Raw genomic sequence first — 15,985 nt, forward strand, 5'->3', positions numbered from 1 at the left:
ACACATACACACACCTCCACCACACAGGGCCGCTCTGTATAAACCATATTCCCCTTCAGTGCAATCAGGAGGAGTTCTGGAGCTCTATGGAAGAGCATAAATCATTACATTCCTGCTTATAACGGAAACCAATGCAACCAAAACCTTTAAGCCGTCTGGTGAGATGCTTCAGGATGCTGCTCCCGTCGTTGAGCCTGATTGTGAGTGTGTGTATGTGTATGTAAAATGTAATGTTGGATGAGAGAAAAAAGGCAGCAAGGTTTTACAAGAACAATTCGCTTGCGTACGTTAACATTCGCATATCTAATCGCATTTATCAAACAAACGAGTTCGGCTAGAGCAAAACAGGAAACAAATCTCCACGGACGGGAGGAACGGGGAATGCATGCAAAGAAAGAAAGAAAAAAATGGACCCAATATACATAGTTGAGTTCCTCTGTTTAAAGCCATTAAAGTATTATCCATTCCGGAAGCGTTATGCTAACCAAACAACATCAACGCCGCCCCCAAAAAAGCAGCCTAGAAATCTGTCCATAGAACGAACGACACCGGTGTACACGTTGTACAAAGTAAAGTGAAGAAAAACTCATAACAAAGCAGATAGTACTAATCCACCCGCGCGGAATGAATTTACTCATTTTGATGGCTTCATGTGATATACAGAAAATCCTGTATTATTAGTAGTTTATCGAGATTCCCTCTAGAACAACCCCACTACAGGCGAACACGGTCCACTCCAGACTTCCGAACACTAAGCTTTCTCATCAAACATTTCTTGCCAACCACCCAAAGTAATATAATCTGCGCTTCTGCTTCCGAATGTTTCCGTTCGCACCTATGTACTATTAAGATGCTCCCGCCCGTTGGCTTTCTATAAACTGCAAATCAAACAACGGAGTGGCTTACTTTAGATGTTCATTCTACTACACACGTTACCTGCTTTCAGATGGAAAACCTTTAGTCTGCACTGATGCAAGCGCTACTATATTCACTATCCGATGTGTACCACCGCCCGCGGGGATGGAGTGCAGTAAGCCTCCATCCCGCCATACACATCCGCGTCCTATAGCTGAGAGAGCGCTACTAGCTATCCTTATCCATTTAACAATTTAAACTTAAACGAAAGAACGCTTTAATTTAAGACGATCAAAAAACCCTTACCTAATCGTATCGTATCTATATTTACATGTAAACGCGTATACCATACACAAAACATAAACCGAACGGAGGCCATCGAATCGAATCGAGAGCGATTCATCAACATCCTTCACGCACAATCCATCCTCGTCCTCATTCACGTCATCAGCCATGTCTTATTGCGTGTCTGGTATGCGTCCGTACGGTGTTACATTCCGGTGGCATTCCTTCTTTGTTTTTATCCTGCTTTTAGCTTTTCGGTTAGTGCTGCTCTTATCTGCTCTAAAAGAATGACATTTCGTACTCCGTGGGTACATCCGGGTACCATCAATAGGAAGGGAAAAACAAAGCACTTCAAATACTGCACAAAGGCTATGGAAACTTCCGGCGGTCAAGAATAGAATGTTGTTTGTCCCTTCCATTTTCCCTTCAACCGATAAGAGTGGCCGCAGCAAAGCTATTATTCGTTGTTTTGAGACCTAGACAGCCAATAGAACGTTTGTTTGCTTAAGGTTTTTGTGTTGTTTCCAATAGTTTTTTTGTACAAATTTACCTAAACCATAAACCGATCTGTTTCTTCCATCCTCAAGCGTATTTTTCGATCTACAACTAAGTCTAATTGTCGAAACATTAAACTTCCCTTAACGATACTTTGGGATGTGCACAAACGACAGCAATGAAACTAGAAGCACAAAGCAAACAAAATAGACAAGTGAGACATGATGCTAGCCAATGTGTTGTGAGCCCTTCTTCTCCCTTATGCTATTTTTGCTCCCAAGCTTTCCTCCTGTCTCCCTCTTTTTAATCCTTTAATACACTTGCTGAGTCCTTGCTAATGAAAAAAAAAACGTCAGCAAAACGAAAGCATAATAAACCGCAAAACCAAGCGCAAAAGTAATAATGATTCAATGGCGTACCGATGATATTTTGTCCGCAAGGAATGAATATGCTATTATTGCAAAAACAAACAAAAAAAAAACCAAAAACAAAAAACCAGAAAATAAATGTGTTTCCAAAACTGATAACAGTGTACATTTTGTGAACAAAGGGGGAAAATAACGAACAATAGATTAATTTTTCTTTTTTTTCCCCAGAGCAGTCGTTTCGACTCAAGTGCAAGTCATTTTGTTTTGTTCTAAGGTGATCATACATACGTGTTTTAATTTGTATACTAGTTCTAGTATGATGTGAGCATTTTCTAGATTTTATCACCGATCCTGCCGTGTCCTAATTAACTATTGACTCACCAGCTTTCACTATCCAGCCGATGTCCAACAGAATAAATTTTCTGTGATCATATGCTACCGGAGAATGGTGGACAAACAACAAACTTATAATTGAGCATAGAGAGTGCCTTAATGCAGTGGAAGTTTATCTCAAGATGATCAGTTATTTTGGTGAATTTTGCTGTAAGTTTGACCGTAACAATTTTTGATGGACCCAATCGTTTATTCCTTGTCGGAACACACATCATCTTCAATATTTCCCTCATTATTTGACAGCCACGTGTGTAATGCGGCTGAAGCGCTTTAAATTAAATCTCACTATGCAACTTTTTGAATCCTTCTCTTAACATTTCGGTATTAGATTCTAGATAAGTTAACTAACCACACTCACCACAGATCGTCTGTGGTGGATCTGAGGATTTACTGACCCACTACATCCCATCGCTTTGATGGAATGGTGTCACGTAATTGGCTAAAATTATAATCAAACTGCCCCATAACCGTTCGGGTTCATTCTTTAGATAGTTAACATACTTCCTCGCCGTCGTGCGATTACCGGTGGTTCGCCAACTGGGCAAAAACAAAACTGTCTATCAAACCAATCTTGCTCGGCCTAGCTTGACCGGGCCTGTCGGTCGGTACGGTGCAGAAAACTTGTTTGCCCAAGAATAAAAGTGCATCGACGACCTCATTTTGGGGCATCAGTGGGAGATTTTCCCCTCCTCTGCTCACTGGCCGTTCCTGTCTCCATTCCCAGTTTCCCAACGACCGCATTTGTGGCCGCTGAGTGTTCCCGTTTTTTGTTGTTGGTGCTGCCAATCCGTCCCCGGCTAATGGGCGACAGTTTGAAGCGATTAAACATAGAAGTTGCATAATTATAATCATCCACCGTGTGCAGCAGCAACCTACAAAAAGATCGTAGAGAACCCCATCAGATCGATCGCCCCGGATTTGCCTGGTGTGCTAGGGAATGATGCTTTTTTCTACTGTTCGTTTATGCTGCACTTTTCTCCCATGTGGTCGATAATGAATATTTCTCATGTGGCCGAAACAATTTATTATGTGGCGCCATCAACGCGCTCCGTTCGAGCCTCATTTGCCTCGTGACGTGACGACGGGCTGGGTAGAGTGACACGCGTGGCCGGCGAAAGGTGCTAGAAGTAAGAAGGGAGTAAGTACGTATCATCGGTCAGGTACTAGGCCAGCTGGTGTTGAGGGGTAAGTGGATGGGAAAGGGATGTTTGTGTTTTTTGTCGCTCTCGTCTGATGTCTCACGACTCAATCACACTTTCTTTCGTTCAGTCGGTCAAAGTCAAAGTCGTGTATTTCTCGTTGTGGTCGTGTCGTTCCATGCTCCGACACAGACTGGGTGTGTGTTAGTTGTGCACTTAATCACACTTGTAACATTAGTGGTGGAACTTGAGGGATAAACTTTATTGAAGGTTTCACTAGTTCAATTAGTATTTTAAATTTTTAACTCTACTCTACTAAAGTCAGACTAAAGTCTTTCGATTTTAGCAATTTAACGACGAAGTATTATATTTCTTGGATAGAATATATTTAGATCAATTCATGTTGGGCATGACTGCTTAATATTTACTCCACATCATTTGTGCTTTTTAGCCGAAATATCGATTTTATTTAAAGATTAACTTCATGAAAATATTTAACCATGTTCAGAGACTAACTAATAGCGCATCATATCAAGAGCGGATCGGGGAAATTTAATACATTACCACCCATCACTTCAACACGATACGGATCGTGTTTTTTGTGTGCAATTTGAAAGTATTTTTCTCCTACGAAAGTGGGTTATTGTCTTGCGACTCGTATCGGTGGAACGTGGCTCGACCGTAATTTCTTCTATCATTCTGTCCGAAGCATGTTGTTGAAGAAAAATCGTGATCGTTACTATGCTGAAACTCACGATCGAATCGTATCAAACATGGTTTTCTTTAGAAGCAGAGCGAGGACGGTTAAAACACTTTCACACTGTTTTCTTTTTCTTTCCTTTGCTAAGTTATAGTACGATTGAGTCTTGGACTGATTCTAGTGGAAGACCTACTAGAAGTAGCTTTTTTTCTATGTTCACACCTACATACCATAGAGATGTGATAGAGATGAAGACAATTTGCAGAACTGTCCAGCGCAAATTCGCAACATCAAGACTTTTAATAGCTCACATACTTCTCTCGGCCAGAATCTACGATCACACACACCTCACAGTCTGTTACATTTCTCCTCCGGATAGCATATTTCGCAACTGTATGATGACATGCTAGCACTCTAGATTGGCTTGCCAGCACACCGCTGGGTCATTCGCACCACAGTGAACCGATCGTTTCGAGGAATTGCCATACAGCAAGACACATTCTGGTTCTGGTAAGGTTGGTCGTATTTTACACGGAGTCGGGAATTAATTTATGCAAACGGCTCGTGTAAATTATAATACCAACATGCGAACATGGAGTGTTTCGCCCTATAAAAGCTACAAAAGCAAAATCCGATCCAAAGCGGAAGGGCAAAAATGCGGTGGCCACCGGCCAGGTGGTGGTAACATTTCACACGATTCGTCTACGAATTCTGCACCTTCTCGTTTGCCGTTTTCCGATTGGGAACCGCCGGAATCGCCGGAAGGCATCGCAATACGGCTGTTGACCCCCCTTATTCCGAACGAATGCGAACAGAAGGAACACTACACTACACGGAAGAATCCTTCTTCCGTGTAGTGTCTTGATCTGTGCAGTGTGTCGTCGTTGATACACGCCCCCGGTACACTATCTGATCGTCATATATCTGTCCGTTTTACCTGTATGTGTGTATTATGTGGTGCCCTTTTTTCGATTATTCTTTCCGTTTTTTTTTTTCCTCTCTCTCTAAATAGAAGAAATATAATCCAACTCCACCGAAGGCAATTTCGTTTAAGGTGTGTGTGTGTGCGTAAACGTTTTGCTTAAATCTTCATCTTTTCGCGCATTAATTACGCGACCGCAAGCTGTGTGATTAAGCTGGCGGACGTACTAAAGTACCTGGCCCGAACACACCCTCCGACCATCCCGCTCCCAAAAAAAAGGTGTACATTTTGGTATTCTTCTCGGTCGCAAGTTTGCAAATTCGTTCTTAATCACGTACCATTCAACCCTTGTATATGCGCGTGCAGCTTTCCATCATAAATAAACTTAATTAGCAAGCAATGCTCGCAACCGGGCCGATGTTCTTTCGGTTGGCTTTGTGGTAAGTTTTTGGTGTTATATTCCGATCGCCGTCGTCCAGACCTGTTCGGGCTGGTATCGGGGGGAGGGTTTTTCTTTTAATGAATTACAGGATGATACCAGTGTTAGAATGAAAGGGCAAGTATTGGATTGATTGTGCATGATTGTTGTAGGCAAAGCAGGAGACAAAGGTACAGGAAGAGCAAATTAAAATTGATGGTCAGTTTTTAATCATTAAAAAGGCGTCTGAAATTAGTGTATCTATATTTATAGGCGGTATGATGATTTAAGTAGTCTATTATTTCAATAGAAAATTTTTTTACAACGTTAAATTCCTTCTCATTAAATATATTAGCAGCGTAGTACTTTCGATAGTGGAGGAACCCATTTTTGGAGTCTAACGATGAGTGATTTATAAAATTGTTTTTGAATTTATTATCTTCTCTAACAATCTGTGCTGGATTCTATGTGGATCTCAAAGTTTGTTGAATGCAAAATATTTTAAAATTTAATTTTCAAACAACTAGTCATTTTAATAAATAAAAAATATCACTTTTATTTGTTGCTTCTAAAGTACCAAAATTTATTTATAAATTCTTAAGCAAGGGAAGGGAAGGGAAGCTGAAATAGAACTACAATGTAGAACCTGTTTTCTTTGTTATTTTGTAAAGATTGTTGCTATTTATTTATATTGAGAATTTTCAAATTAAAAATTAAGAAAGATGAATTTGATTCTTCTGAAAGTAAATTAAAAACTAAAGCTTCTTTACTATTCATTGCTTAGCTTAGTTTCATCAGTAAAAATCATTCCTTTGTCACGTGAATAAAGAGAATCAGTAAAACATATTGCCTCAACTATTAATAGTTTATTTATAAAACAATTCTTTCATTTAATTGATTTCTATCCAACAAAAACCCATAACAACATAACTACTACCCTAGGGGACAATTAAAAGAGCTTTTATAGTAGCGCAAAACATTCTTACGCTCTCGCGCGTTTGCTTTCCGTCACTTCCTAGTTGGATCGAATTGAATCGTTAAGCGGAGATGGCCCAACAAATAAGTAAACAATGAATAAATAATTGCATTCTGATTTATAACCCACGTCCGTGCTGCTGTACGGCATGATTTTCTTTCCTGGTTTCCGCCAAACACAATCTGCACCGAGGGAAACTGGTCCACAACGGCGCATATCCAACGCGCCGTCTGACGGACCGATTTCAATTTCTCTCAACAAAGCGCACCTCATTTATCAGTGCTGTCCCTCGTACCCCAGGCTAGATCGATTCTTAGCCGTACCCCGATTCTGCCTCATCAAAACCGCTCTGATTGGAAGCGAGCACTAGCACCGGTCATGATTGATCATGACCTTTAACCGGGCTGCCTAGGCTGCCCAGTCCACGGTACCATTTTAAGCTCGAGCGAAGAAATGCATGTAACGAGAGGAATCGCGCGTTCGCAACAACAACAACAACAACAAAAAAATCACTTCTTGTACAAACGGAATGACACCTGTGAGCCTGGCGCGGACACAATTGCCAATCGATCGTTTGTTCCTGCTTCTCCTTTGGTCGCTTCATGGAGGCGTGCTGTCGGCTCATGCGAACGCGAACCAGCATGATTCTGGAGCCTTTTGCCGCGCACGTCCGATAGTCTGCCCAAGATTATCGTTCGCTAAATTGCGATGCATTAAAGAATGTCTTTCGCTTTTCACTCGCGCCCGTTTTGTTGAACCCGGGACGGGCACGCTGAATTCTCAATCAGTCCCGGGGCTCGTTTATTATGTGCTCCACGTACCGCGGTGCTACCACGATCCGGGAGACGCACTGTGTGATCGGTGGCTCGTCATACATGGCGCGTAGGCTTTCCAGCCGTCGTACGACGTCCGATGCAGGAAAGCGTGAATTAAGCGGGGCACAAAAAAAGCGACAAGAAACATGAAATTGGATGCAATTTCAATGCGATCGACCCGTGCCCGGGGAGTTGGTGCTATGTGAGTGTGTGCACACAATGACGCATTATGCTGTGGCTGGTTTCGGAGCAATCGCGCAGGAAGATCCATCCGTTTGCTTTCCTTTGTGCCTTGGTGCAAAAGCTGGTGGCGAAAATAGACTTTACGGAAGAGAAGCCCGAGCACATTCCTAAGGAATTGGAATACGATTGACCGAGTTCAATTAATCAAGTGAAGTATATGTGTGCGAATGGGAAGGTGTTCAAAGCTGACCCTTTATAATTAAGGGTAAAAAGGACACTGCTGTCTAACTCTACAACATTAGTACTGCCAAGGTCATACACACTTTTTGCTTTACTGCAGCTTTGATCACAACACTAGCCGTCGTACATGTACTCATCGCTCACCAGCAAACACAACTCTCAAGCATAACCTTTTATTCCTTCCTATTGCTACTCTGATTGTCATCATCGAGTGTGTTAACACGGTACGCACACAATATCTCCCAACCCCTGTAACAGATTGAGTAAAAGTAACATCCGGTGTGCTTGAACCCAGCACCGTACCAAAAACCCTTCCGCGAGTGGGTGCAAATAAAGCAATTTGAAGGAGAAAGACGCCAGACGTCAGTTCGGACGAAGTATTTATTTTATCTCGTGTTTCGAGACAAAATTTGCTTTCGCTACGCGATCGTTGAATTTCGCGTCACACACAATCACACTTTCCTTTTATGGTTTTACAGCACTGGGGGTTTCGATGATTTGGCCGCAATTTGACCTAGATCCCTTTCCTATCCCAAAGCGTCCATCGGAACAATCTCATCTGAAGCTGAACGGAAAGAAACAAAAACATAAAACGAGAATTTTTCGAGATCTACACACACCCCGGGATTGGAGTGTACACTTCGGTAGTAAAACTCTTCCCGGGGATTTTTGTTCACTGCTATTCGTCCCTTGAAGTTCCAGGTTCCGAGAGCTGACAGCTATCAGTCGAAACGGGCGAACGAACGAAAGCCATCCGTCAACTTTTTCCCTTGAGGGAACGGTTAGAAATTGGTTGTTTACGCCAATAGCACCGGGGCATTTGGGATCGGGATTAGGAGCCACCCGTAGGTGACCCTGTTTGCCAGGTTTTTTTTTATGATCGATGTATATGAGTTGGTTGTGGCGCAAAAAATAAAACACGGTAAAGGAAAGCCGAACTCGCGATCGTTTAAGGCTAATTTCACCCGTCACATGCAGTTCATGTCAATGTGATGTTCGGCAGGAGGAATTTGGTGTTTTTAAACCGGGAATTTGGGTTCTTGTTTTGTGCTAAATGTGTGCTAAAGTTGTTTCCTTCCTTATTGGATTGTTGTGTTTTGTTTGAATGATTGGATTATGTCCTTCAAACACGTTACCGGGTGGGGTTCCTCGCTTGCGGTTGCGTTGAAGTCTTTTCCGTACAGTATTGAAAATGACATGAGATTTATTTTTAAATTTATTTTTATTAATTTTTAAGGTGTTTCAAATTGAAAAAGGGAACGAACGGGTAGGAACTTACACTGTGACCAGCAGTGAGCTATTAAGTTCTGCAGGACGTACCCACCCAGCAACGATGATGGACGGATGAACCGTTTTTTGCTCGCCTTATCATCAAGCGCCATCAGCATGCCATAAGTGGCACCATTCAAACGCTGGGTATTATTTTTAGCATCAGCCATTCCAGACCCTCATCCCGGGATGTCCGTCCAAACAGGATTCCTCTGTTTACCTCTTGCACCCTTTGCTTTCATGTTCGTCTCCCTCACGATCACACGATCGCAACCTGTCACGGTGCAAAAGCGCACGAAAGTACTTTTCTCTCCTGTGTGTGTGTGTTTTTTTTTTCGTTTTGTTTTGCAAAGAACTGTGTACATTTGAGAGGAGAAAAGGGAGAAAAGGAGTGGAAAACTTCCCCACAAACAAAAAGGCATCTCAAGCACTGGCACTAACAATTGCAATGAAAATAGCAATAAAACCGACCGATAATAACCGAGCTGTCGTCGTCTGCAATGAACGGGGACGCAACACAAGAACGATGGCAAACGATGGGCTTGGAACTGGCACGAACGAGAGAAGCAGATGGGGGAGGTAAATAAAAACCTGCCGCATCATCGCATCTTCACTCATTGCAGATGCACACACACCAAAATTGCATAATAACATGCATGCCGGGGTGAAGGAGATGGTGTGTATGGACCCGGTTTGGCTGCCGTGATAGCGCTTCTGCGGAAGCTTCTTGGGCGTACATTTTGAAAACAAAAAATTCTTCGAATAAAGAAAAAAATACACACATGAAGCATTGAATCAATGCACTCCCAGTAGAAAATAAAAGAAAGAAGAAACAAAAACGCACATAATATTCTCGATAGGGCCAAACGAAAAGGGCCCTCCCTCAGGATGAACCTGTTTTCTTTTAGTTTTTTTCTCTCGTATCCACCGAAGCGCAGCATAAATTAACCGCCAGTGCCGCCACCTTCTCCCCTGAAGAAAGCGGCCAGGTTGGACCGATAAAAATAAAAACACATTTTATCGTACGTGTTCCGTTCGGAGGTGCAGATCGAACACAACCTTCCGCTGCGCTCACAGGGCTTCTGAAGGAAGCAGGAGGAAGGAGCGGACGATATAGAGCAGGGTGATGATCATAAGGGGTCAGCGGCCGCCCCGTCGAGATTATTTATGCCTGCGCCGCGTCGTTTGCATCGTTAACCGCAGCAGCTCCGATTCTAATGTGAGACGGACCGCGCAAACATCGACGTCGGCGACAGGGACGACGACGATCGCCTGCAACCGGAGAATGTCACCAGGGAATCAGTCAAATCCCAGTCTCAGAAAATGGCTCCATTACATTTTATCGCTCCAGTCTTCCAGCTTGCGTGCGTCCGTATGCTCTTTTACAGCGGTAACAGTTCTTTGCCGAGCGGTCGTTCGAGGGGTTGTGTGTTCTTTGACTTCTAATCGCCTTTTCTCTAATGGCAAGCCGAAGTGCAGCTGATAGGACGTGTTGGTGGTTTTAGGACCTGGAAAGACAAAATGTTGGAAATTCCCCATACCAAAAAAATTCCACACACCCAGAGCCTCCCCACACCGTAGTTATTAAGGGCTTAATAGGCCACTGACCGATCCGCGTTGGAGGCAACACCGGCGTGATCTATGCGTGTTTATGCGTGAGCAAAGTGAGCCTAAAAATAGCATCATCCGAGGATCGTCCGAATAAGGTGCTAGAGGTGCATAGAAAAGGGACTGCGCGGCAACAGAGAGGGCCAACCGCAGCCACAGAATTGCCGCGTGCTATGCTAGGCACACCACGGGACGTAAGAAATTTTATTGATCATGAAGTCCCGTTAACCGTCGCACGTTGACCAACTCCGATCGGTGGACTGATCGGTGTGAGAGCGGAAGGGATAATTTATTCCCGCAACCAATACCACAGGGCTGCCCGGTCACAGGGCGCCCGGTTTTTCGTCTCGTCGAACCTCAGTTCCTCCCGGTCTCCGTGCGTCGAGCTTCAGAGGTTCAGAGAGTTGAACTAATTTGGCTGCGACACGGTCGATACGACCGATCTTCAATTCAAGAAAGTGGCAGATATAACGGCAGATCAAGCTCGATCTCGATGGGGCATCCACAGCGTTTTGCTCATTGCCCACGAAGCGCGTCGTTCTATGCTTGTTGTCCCAAACATTTGTGTCCAGCGCCCAATCCCCCATGATGGAGAAAACACTGTTCTACCAGCACACAGTTGTACCAGGAAGTGAGAGATTTCTCTCGAGGCCTCCTGCCAGCCCGACACGGGCTGCGTTCGCTTTACAAACGCCACCGTTATAAGACGCCACCCCATTTGGCAAGTCCCGAAAAAAAAACACAACAATCTGCGTCGCATGATCGCAAACAACAAACATACGAAATCAACTTCAAGCCCAAAATGAGTGTGTGAGTGTCTATGTTTGTGCCCTCGTAAATGTTGATTGATACCCCCCTCAGAAAATGACTTTACTAGCGGGGAAAAAGAGGCTTTGGCACTTGACGTTAGCATTAGAGCGGTTGTATAATGGAGTGGAGATGCTGGATGTCTTTTATTGCTTTATTTCCTTTTCTTAATGCTGTGCTTGGGATGGCCGGGAAAGCTTAAATGCTCCAATGTGCTATGCTTCTTTTTCCGTGTGCAAATTCCCGGCTTTATTCGTACAGATCGTTTTATTTTCTACAATAAATGAAAGGTGGAAACAATGTCATGGATAACTTTTTTTTATTTACTTCTTTTACGTCGTTTGAGTAAAGTTCAAGTTTAGTAAGTTATTGTGTGGAGCCAGTGTGGAAATTTATAAGCTAATTTCGAGCGCTAAACCAGATGGATTAGACAAATAAGAGTATCGACTACCGATAAATTTGAACAATCTCATTTTTCGTTGTTGAATATTGGGAAACCTACTTTGGAATTTAAAACTTCTAATAAATGTTTTTAACAGCAATACGGCCAGGCAGTTCTAAATAAAAAATAAAAAAATAATGTTTTTAACATGGCTCTCTTTTATAATATTGTGTATAAAATTCTGTTATAGAAGAACAAACCGCTTAAGTTTTGTTCTTTTTCAATAATGTATGAATAATATTTATTTTTACATATTCTTAATCAAATGTAACATAAGTTTAAGTAATCTTAAATTTTATAGAAACTACTTGCTTAAAGCTCAGTAGCAAATAATCGAACGTTGTTACAAAAGCTCAGAAAAAAATAATAATTTTCGCAATGGCCATTTAATTTAGTATGGAAAATCATTCTTCCTAGTTTAAGCGAGCAACCTAAAAACTGATTCGAATGATTTCACAATATTCTGCAAAATAATACGCTTAAACCATGGGGCATTTATTCCAATTATTTAATTAAAGTTTATATTTATTAGTAAGAGCAATTATCGAACGAGTTGTTGAGCTGAAAAGAAAAAAGTTCTTAAAAATTGTACCAGTGTCTGAGCAATGATTCAGAATAAGTTTCCCTTTTACGCAAAGAAAAACTCATACTCATCTGTAAACTTCATAATAAATTCTATTTGAAATGCCTAACTACCGCCATTTGCTGTAGAGTATTCACTTAAGCTTAATTTTACGCTTGATCTTCCACATAATGCCGGGTGATCATGTACCGATCATTCCAGCTGCTTCTATCACATTTCCCAACGCTCATTGTGAGTTATGATCAATCGATGTTCTCACACAAGCAGCATGCAAAACCAGCAGGAGGAATCATTTCCATTCTCTGGCTACCCCTTGCTCGATCATCCACTCCGGCCCATCTGTCGCAGGTTCAGCACGTAACGAGATGCATCGAACAAGATTTTCCACGCGCAGTAAGCATTTCCAATTGCTAATTTATGATTGTGCTGCGGTTGCGTTCCTTAACCAGTGGACACACTGACTTACACAACGGCACAAGGAAAAACGCAAGACACACACCAAACGACACAACAAAATCATTCGAAACAAGATCGAATCGGTGTAGCTTTTTTTGCGAAATTGCGGCTCGTTCCTTTTGCTTGCATCCTGAACATTCTTACCGGACGCTTCTGGACGCAGTCCTCCAGTATGCCGTTGATGGTTTCTTGTTACTCTGCCCCATCCCTACCCTTCCTTGCCTCACGCGCTTCCTTCCCGTACTTTCTCGTTCGTTCTTTCACCCGTGGCGCATAATGCGTTTGCTAACCATCAGCCGAGGGGATGCACGATAAGGAAAGCTCAAGACATGGACAACATTGGAACGCTGTGCGAGCGGAAGAACTCTCGCCACAACCGAAAGCATAAACTTGTCCGCTGGGCAACCTGTATCCACGAGCAGGATGGCACGATCGTACCGAGCGACGCGCGACAACGATAATGTCCAGGTCGCTCTCCCGGGGACGCACCGGAATGGGAAAGGAAGGAGGGCGAAGAGCAGCGCAAAAAGGGGCCGCAAACGCGGACAGGGAAGCAAAGAAGAGTCGGGAAAAAAAGACAGCTAACGGGTCATCGGCTGCGTGCGGGCGCCTACATGCGTGCCCGGCCTCGTCTCCTCGGGTCCCGCTGCCCGTAGGGGCGCCCGCCAACGAGCTCGGCCATATAAAATCGAGCTTCTTTCTCATTTTACATTCAGTCGGATACATTAATTGGCCCGGTGCAGATCGGCCGAGCGTACCAGCACCAGAAGCAGCAGCAACCAGCAGCATCCCGTATCCTGTTGGACAGCAAGGAAGCGAAAACTTTTGTGACCGTGATAAATTGGGAATCGCTCGCTAGGGTCGCATAATACGCGTGCGTTTTGTGTGTAGTAACATTGTCGTGATCGTGACGCGCTCGCAAGCTTTCATACCCATCGATCAAGACCGGAACGAGCGTCGAAAGCAACGAGAAAGCGAAACAAAATGCGACAGCTTTTGCTGATCTGTGCGCTGGCCTGTGCCGTCGGCGGTGTGCTAAGTGCTTCGTTGACGCGCGTCGGCCGCGAGGATGAGGTGGGAGCGGTGGTGGCGGTTCCCGCCGAAGAGGTATTGGTCGTGGAGCCAGCAGAGCTAAAGCGGGCCGAAATCCCGGTGGCGGTCGAGGAAGTCGAGGCTGCCGCTCCGGTTGCGGTCGAGAAGACGGTCGAGCCGGTCGAAAGCCAGAGCATTGCGGAACCGGTGGCTGAAGTTGCGGAACCGGTGGCCGTCGTGGCGGAAGTCGTTGCCGATGCCGTCGTACCGGAGAGCGAAGTTGTGCAGGCGGTGGAGGAGGCGGTCGTCGCTGCCGAACAGCAACCAAAGTTTGTCCCGGAAAGTGAGGCGGTTGCCACCGCTGCCGTAGCTGAGCAGGAACCAGCTGCCGTTGCTGAGCAGGAACCAGCTGCCGTTGAGTCACTGCGCAGTGTAGAACCCGTGCCGGAAGCTGCCGAGCCTGTCGTCGCTGTGGTCGAGAACGTTGCCGCTCCGGTGGAGGAAACCGTACAGGTGGTTGAACCCGTTGAGTCGCTGCGCAGTGTGGCCCCAGTAGCGGAGGTAGCTGAACCCGTGGCCGTCGTAGTTGCGGAGGAGAAAATCGAGGAACAGCAGCCGGAAACCGTCGTACCAGCCGTTAAGACCGTCGCGGAAGTGATTCTGGACAAGGCCGAGGAGAAGGTCGTCGAAGAAGCTGTTGTGGCTGCAAAGGAAACGGAAGTAGCTCCAGTAGAGTCGCTCAAATCGGTTGAACCAGCAGTTGAAGTGTCTGAGCCCGTTGCCGTCGTTGTCCCGGTTGTAGCTGAGGTGGCTGAGAAGCAGGAGGCCCAGGTTGTGCCACAGGTCAAGTCCGTACTGCCAGTCGTAGCTGCAGAAGCAAGCGAAGTCGTTCCGGAGGTGGTTGCCGTTGCTGAAGAGAAGCCAGCCGTCGCCGTACAGGAAGTTGCAGCTGTTGAGTCGCTCCGTACCGTTGCCGTGCCGGAAGTTGCCGCCGTTGAAGCTGTCGAGAAGGTGGCTGAAGTTGTGGCTGCCGTTGAGCCCGTTGAGGAGAAGGTTGTCGCCCCGGTTGAATCGCTCCGCTCCGTTGCTCCGGTTGTCCCAGTAGAAGAACCTGTCGCTGCCGTTGCCGCTGCTGCCACCGAGGAAAAAGTGGTGGAAGCGGTTGAGGAGAAGGTTGTAGCTCCAGTTGAATCCCTGCGCCAAGCTGCCCCCGTGGAAGCGGTCAACGAGCCAGCCGTTGTGGTGGTCGAAGAGGAAAAGAAGGATGAAGCCGTTGCCGTTGTGGAGAAGGAAGCCGTTGCTGCTCCCGCTGTAAAGGCCGTCGTTGTACCGGAAGTGGTTGAGAACGTGGAAAAGCAGGAAGCTCCTGTGGCAGTCGAAGAACCGGCGGGCGTCGTCAAGTCGGTCCCGATTGCGGAAGATCTTGTCCCGGTGAAGGAAGTCGAAGCTGAACCACACCAGGCTCTGCGCGGTAACGAGGTACGTCAGGAGACGGGTAGCTCCACTACTCGCCCAAATCTGCTCCAACAGATTATCCAGCCGGTGAACAACTTCATCCAGGCAACTCCGCTCGGACAGGTGTTGAACCGCCCATCGAACACCCCAGCTGCCGCAGCCGCTCCTGCCGCCGAGAACGCTGAAGTCGCTCAAGATGAGTCGGCCCCGGCCGGTACCACCAGCGCACCCAACCTAGTCCAGCAGCTCGCCCAGAACGTGCAGAACTTCTTCAACCCGAATGCGGCGAACGCTAATGCTGAAGCGGAAGCGACAACCCGCCCCAACATCATCCAGCAGGTCCAGAATGCTGTCGGATCGGTGTTCAACCGACCGGCCACCAACTCGGAGCAGCAGCAGCAGCAGCAACCGAACCCCATCCAGAACATCGTCCAGGGTGTACAAAACTTTTTCCGACCGACGACCGCACCAGCACAGGGCAGCCAGTCCGAGGGTGCGGCTCCTGCCGATACACCCCAGGAAACGCCAGCCGCCTAAATGGAGG

General features: G+C 45.5%; 2 protein-coding genes across 2 annotated transcripts in view; one reads left to right on the top strand and one right to left on the bottom strand.

The window, feature by feature from the left end:
- Nucleotides 1-15,985, bottom strand: part of LOC126561486 (diacylglycerol kinase 1) — a 483,147-nt gene that overhangs the window by 316,485 nt on the left and 150,677 nt on the right. The gene's annotated exons all lie outside the window — the stretch shown is intronic.
- Nucleotides 13,928-15,978, top strand: LOC126561785 (probable serine/threonine-protein kinase kinX). The gene has a single exon (XM_050218103.1). The coding sequence runs from the start codon at nucleotides 13,939-13,941 to the stop codon at nucleotides 15,976-15,978; it is 2,040 nt and encodes a 679-aa protein (XP_050074060.1). The 5' UTR covers nucleotides 13,928-13,938.

This window comes from Anopheles maculipalpis, chromosome 3RL, assembly GCF_943734695.1.
Source record: "Anopheles maculipalpis chromosome 3RL, idAnoMacuDA_375_x, whole genome shotgun sequence".
Classification (NCBI taxonomy): Eukaryota; Metazoa; Arthropoda; class Insecta; order Diptera; family Culicidae; genus Anopheles; species Anopheles maculipalpis.

Excerpts from the sequence above, each read along its gene's own strand:
- LOC126561785 (XM_050218103.1), top strand. The coding sequence starts at position 13,939 with ATGCGACAGCTTTTGCTGATCTGTGCGCTGGCCTGTGCCGTCGGCGGT.